The sequence below is a fragment of the Saccopteryx bilineata genome, chromosome 2, assembly GCF_036850765.1.
Source record: "Saccopteryx bilineata isolate mSacBil1 chromosome 2, mSacBil1_pri_phased_curated, whole genome shotgun sequence".
NCBI lineage: Eukaryota > Metazoa > Chordata > Mammalia > Chiroptera > Emballonuridae > Saccopteryx > Saccopteryx bilineata.
This window is the reverse complement of record NC_089491.1, coordinates 255,159,702-255,165,819: the sequence shown is the minus strand read 5'-3', so window position 1 is coordinate 255,165,819 and position 6,118 is coordinate 255,159,702. Positions and strand designations below refer to the sequence as shown.

Below are 6,118 nucleotides of genomic sequence, written 5' to 3'. Positions count from 1 at the left end.
CGTGGCTACTGGCTTTACAGTTGATAAGGTAAATGTTGTATGTCCAGTGCTGCAGGTAATGACACTAACACAGAAAAATTCCAAAACATGTCCATGATGTATATCTAGTACTTAAAACATCCAGGTTTTCGATTTACATTTTTCAAATGGAAAACAAGATCTCTTTAAATTTTTTCCATCAATGGGTGAATCTTGGAAATGGAAAGAAGGGGAGGAGCAAGAGCTAGAGAAGAAAGAGGAAGATAATGTCTGAGGTATCTGTTCTTAGAATAAACTGAGTTAGTGGTAACAATGATCACAGCAGCTATTCTTAGGTACACACTATAATGAATAGATATTATAATTTAATTTAATCCTCTCACAACCCTGTGAAATAAATAATGTTCTGATTTTCCTTTCACAGGTGAGGACTCAAAGATTAAGTGCTTATTGGAGCTGGGAAGTGAACTCAGGTCATCAAGGAGATAAAGTCTGTGGGGCCAGCATCTCCACTGACTTGGATGTGGCTGAGCCTACGGGTCTCTTTCCCAGGCCTGGGGAATGTCTATGAGACTCTGTGCAAGTCTGAGAGCCCACCAGCACTGAGGGAGGTGGAGAAACCTCCCAGGCACTTTTGTGAGCAGAGCAAAGCAATGAGGAGGTTTTTGTTTCAGTTTTGCATGAGTCTGTAGCACCGTGAAAGCCTCTGACCTGCCATGATATGTAGCACAGTAATAGTCAGCCTCGTCGTCAGGCTAGAGCCCAGAGATGAGCAAAATCCCAGCATTGGTTGACACATCACTGGATCCAGAGAATCGGCTGGGGACCCCGGTTCCCTGGTGCTTGTCTGAATCTGAGTGGAATGTAAGAAGATACCGGGGAGGGCTCCCTGGATTCTGCTGAAACCAACCTATCCAGAAGTCACCAACATTGAAGCCACTGTTCAGGGTGCAGGTGAGTCTCGCAGATGCCTTCAGGGATTCAGAGAGGGAGGCCGGCTGAGTCAGCACTGGCTGCGACAGGGAACCTGCAAACACAGATACATGTGGGTGCTGGGATAGGGACCAGAGTTGACCTGAGATTCTGAGCCAGAGAGACTAACACAGATTGTATAGCTGCTCTGAGTTTATGAGGCATGCCCCCACCTGTGCAGTGAGAGAGGAGCATGAGGAGGAGAGGAGTCCAGGCCATGGTGAGAACAGTCCTCCTGAGCTGGAACTGGGCTGCCCCAGGCATCTCTTATCTCCTTCAGTGACCTCAGGGAGGAGGGGCTGTTCCTGTAAATTTGCTTTCCCTACCAGAGATCTTTGCTCCACCTACAGAACTAGCTGAAGTCTGCAACTAGGTTCTTTAGACAAAGGAGGCTGATGGGTGTGTCTCAGAGTTTGCCCCGTGGGAGGGTCTCGAAAGGAATCAGCTGCTGGGACCTTACACAGACCTGTGAGCCAGAAACTGCCCCACCCAGAGAAGAAACAGCTGCTGGGTCCCCACCAGCAAATACAGACACCAATACCCTAGACCTGGGACATTGGGAGATTTCACAGCAGGCACCCATGGTGCCTATCCTGGAAGAGACCCACAGCGCCTCCTGCTGTCCACTGGAAGAACTTCAGTTTCTCCCTAGAAACAATGTTAATGGCGTTGGCCAGGGAAACTGGTCATTGTCATTCCAGAAACATCTGTTGACCATGACCTTTAGTGTCTCGTGGTAATTGTAGATTTTTACATAAAAAAATGTGAAATTTTTGAGCACCATGCCATGTGACCAAGGCTGCCGTGAAGCGAGTAGACAGAGGACTCTAGGAACAGACATGAGCAGCCATTCAACAGGCAGAGGTGACTCAGTAATCTAGGTTTGTATAAAGACTGATGGTCCTATTGTTGAACAAATAAACAAAATGAGATGTGGTAAAGTGTTCAAATATTCAGAGACATCAAATAGTGTAAAGTGTTGGGAACTGGTAAAACTTCTATGAAAGTAAGAAACATCCAAACTTGTACAGAATTTGTATAAGAGTTTATTTGCGCCAAACTGATGGCAATTGCTAGGAAGCAAGGTCTCAGATGCTTCTTAGAATAACAGTTTGCAGTTTCTTTTATGCATTTGATTTTCAAGAGAGATGTAAAGAAAATTATATGAAGGTGGGAGAAAGCAAGGTGGGGATCAGATTATGGGATAGTTATGACATGTGCTTTCTTGAGGGTAATAGAAGGAGAGACACTGTGAAAGTGTGTTAACCTAGAGCCACAGAAACAATGGAAAATGGAGAGATCTTGCTCAAGGCAAAGGTAATCCATTCACTACAGAGTTTATATGACTGGAGTGACAACCCACCGTGACCTGCTGAGTTAGGATTTTATGATCAGATCACACTGTGAGGTTACTCTTTTTCCTCCACACTTCTCATATTCCTGGGTCTCACATTTCTTGGAGGCCTTTGTTGTCAGGTCACACCAGGCTTCTTTGTTGCTGCTTCTCTTGATCAGAAGACGCTGTTCCTGACACCCTGACACACACCATGGGTCAGCACATCCTAGACAAAGAACCTTGAAAGTTCAGCATAATGGCTACTTCTTATCAAAAATACTTCCATCGTTTCAGAGCTATCGATGAAAAGCACAGGACAAGCTGTTACCACAGAGATGTGAAAGATGGGACGATAAAAGCCTGCTGAGGCTGAGGAAGGGGTTAGAGGACAGGGGAGGAGATGTCCCAGGGGCATTACTAGGCTTTGTCAACTGAGGATACAGTTCATTCATTAGTTCACTTCATCAGTCCCCAGATGTTGACCAGGTGAAAGCTAACCACTGTCTCTGGGGAGCACTTCCAACAGCCAGGCTCTCTCCTACTTCCTCCCCCCTGGCAACCCAGCTTCCAGAGGAGCTTCAACACCACACTCACTGAAGAGCTCTAACACAGGGGTCCCCAAACTTTTTACACAGGGGGCCAGTTCACTGTCCCTCAGACCGTTGGAGGGCTGGACTATAAAAAAAACTATGAACAAATCCCTATGCACACTGCACATATCTTATTTTAAAGTAAAAAAAAACAAAACAGGGACAAATACAATATTTAAAATAAATAACAAGTAAATTTAAATAAACAAACTGATCAGTATTTCAATGGGAACTATGCTCCTCTCACTGACCACCAATGAAAGAGGCGCCCCTTCCGAAAGTGCGGCGGGGGCTGGATAAATGGCCTCAGTGGGCCACATGCTGCCTGCGGGCCGTAGTTTGGGGACCCCTGCTCTAACACCTTAGGTTTCCTCCTATTGTGGACATTCAGTCAAAGTCCAACACTTGAATTTCTCTCCATTAGGTATCACAAAAATGACTGCTCCTCTAAAATGTAATATGGGACGTTCACTTCACTCCATACTTTACTGAATTAGGAACTGCTATAGAGATTTTTCATCTCATTTTTATCAGGCAGCCTTCTTGTTAAAGCAGCATCTCTAGCTTTTTAGTTAAGGGAAAGAATGTACATTGGGACTGTTTATTATTCAAAGGAACATAAGAGTTGACTGTCCACATGAGTCTTTACTTCTGATAAAGATAGAGCGTAAACACTACAAATAAAAGGGAGGGCAGTACCTTGTGTTAAGGATTTCCATATTGAACATCATCAAGGTTTGGAAGACACCCATGTCCTTCAATTAATTTATAGTCAAAGATTTACACAAGAAAGCTTGACAAAACATAATGAATGCGCATAAGTCCTGTGGAAAATGCAAAAAGAAGCAATAAATCATAAGAAACCCTCATAAGACTTAGACGATCCACCGAAATCACGCACAGGGAGGGAGTCCTGTGTGGTCTCATCACGTTTCACGAAAAGCAGACATCAAGATCTAACCCCACCAATGTACACCCTCCATGTTGCGCCTCCCCTCTCTTAAAGTATTCATCATACTGCTCTTTTTCATCAAATTTCTCCAAATCTTGGACTTAAAATAACTTACATGATTCCATAGTTTCTGTGAGTTAGGAAATTAGAGATTGGAAGTCCAACTACTACAGTCTCCACCACTAGTTAAGTGTGGGGGAAATCTACAACATTTTAGAATCATAATTTATGTACAATATTACCTTCATCTTTCTTGGATATTTCAAATCAAGAAAAAGAATAAACTTAATGGGAAAATAACCTGTTGTTTTAAGACCACTCCTCACTTTATTGAGCAAAAGTTCAGTACTTTTCCATGGTGATTAATTTTTTTTTGATGAGACAAGTAGAGGGATAGATAGGGACAGACCGACAGGAAGGGAGAGAGATGAGAAGCATCAATTCTTTATCGCGGCACCTGAGTTGTTCATTGATTGCTTTCTCATCTGTGCCTTGACCAGGAGGCTACAGCAGAGTGAATGACTCCTTGCTCAAGCCAGCAACCCCACGCTCAAGCTGGTGAGCCCGCACACATCCAGCGACCCCGGAGTTTTGATCCTGAGTCCTTTACATCCCAGTTCAACACTCTATCCACTGTACCACCTCATGATCAGGTTTGTGGTGATTAAGTTTAATGTATAATTAAGTTTACAACACAAGTAAACAGTATTTCTCCTCTTTGCATGATATATTTAAACTTAAATTCCATTCAATAACTAACAGCAAGTGTTGATGACAGGTGAAGTACAATCGCTGGTATCCTACATGCTTAACTAGACACGAAAATCTTCCACCTACAGTGGCCCTCCGCGGACCCCTGAACTCTCCTTAACTCTGTAAACTTGGGTGTCAACATCCATCATTTCCAACCTCCACAGCTACAGTTTTGAAGAGGAGGGTTGTTGTTTTTTGGTTTTGGTTTTTATTTTGCCTCCTATGCCCATTCTCAAAATTAAACTTTGGTACTTACTGTTCCATTTTCCAGAATGCCATGGGCAAGGCCATCCCTGCTGCTGTCACTCTGGGGACCCTGGAAGGGCAGGAAATTGTCCTTGAGTCTGACTGGGGACTCTGCGACGGAGGCCTGAGGGAGGCCCGGTGGCCACTCACTCACTGACTGGGCAGAACACTGCAGGCAGCTCTCCACATGCAGCACCGCCTTCGTCCACCTGCAGATAACCTGCTCAGATTCGGGCTATGGACTAACTATGTTCCTTTAAAAACTATTGTTCTGAGCCTTTATATTTACTTGAAAATAAAACTGGGAGAGATTTCTGAATAGAGTTTTAAAAACTGGTTTGGTTTTTATAATAAGATAGGTATATTTCAACTTTAACAAACTAAGAAGCATAAGCCAACACCTATGGTGCTTGGAGGTTTATGTCCCACTTCCCCATCTGTGTGTTTCACTGTGGGAAGCACCACTGTGCCAGGTCTCACAGTAATAGTCTGCCTCGTCCTCGGGCTGGGGCCCAGAGATGAGCAGGAGCCCCGCATTGGCCGAGGTGTCTTTGGATCCAGAGAAGCAGCTGGGGACCCCGGAGCCCTGGTGCTTATCTGAGTCTGTCTTGTAACTCAGAAGATACCGAGGTGAGCTCCCTGGCTTCTGCTGGAACCAGACTATCCAGTACCCCCAACACTGATGTCACTGCTCAGGGTGCAGGTGAGTCTGGATGATGCCCCAGGAGATGCAGAGAGGGAGGGCGGCTGAGTCAGCACAGGCTGGGACAGGGTACCTGCAGACACAGACACTTGTCAGTGATGGGGAGGACCAGAGGAAGTTTCTCAGGAGAGTGAGCATGAAGGGAATAAATTTCAGAACTGAGACCTGGTCCTCAGACCTGTCCCTACCTGCGCAGTGAGAGAGGAGCACGAGGAGGAGAGGGGTCCAGGCCATGGTGCTCACAGCCCTGAGCCCACAGTAAGGCTGGGCTGCCCCAGGCCTCTTTTATCCCCTCCCCATTGGCATCACAATGGAGGAGTAATTCATGCAAATGTGTCACCACCCTGATGTGCCTTATACAGGCTCTGTGACCTATAATTCTCTGATGGGCAGGGCTGCAATGGCACAAGTGCTGGGACACACAGAGAGGACACAGCTGTAAGTTTGGGGTCCGTCGCCCTGCTTCCCTCCACCCAGACCTGCAGCCCTGGGGGAACTCCTCCATCTGTGCTCACCCTATATGGGCCTCCACTAACTGTCTCATGATGCCCCCTGACAACCATAAAAAAACTTCAGTTTCTTCCCCA

At 45.6% G+C, this 6,118-nt stretch overlaps 1 gene segment (V, D, J or C); it reads right to left on the bottom strand.

Annotated features, from left to right (window-relative positions):
• Positions 1 to 734: 734 nt before the first annotated feature.
• Positions 735 to 5,765, bottom strand: LOC136322489 (probable non-functional immunoglobulin lambda variable 5-48). The segment is given in 3 exon segments: positions 735 to 1,006; positions 5,500 to 5,604; positions 5,720 to 5,765. Coding segments are annotated over 3 exon segments (423 nt in total).
• Between the last annotated feature and the right edge of the window lie 353 nt (positions 5,766 to 6,118).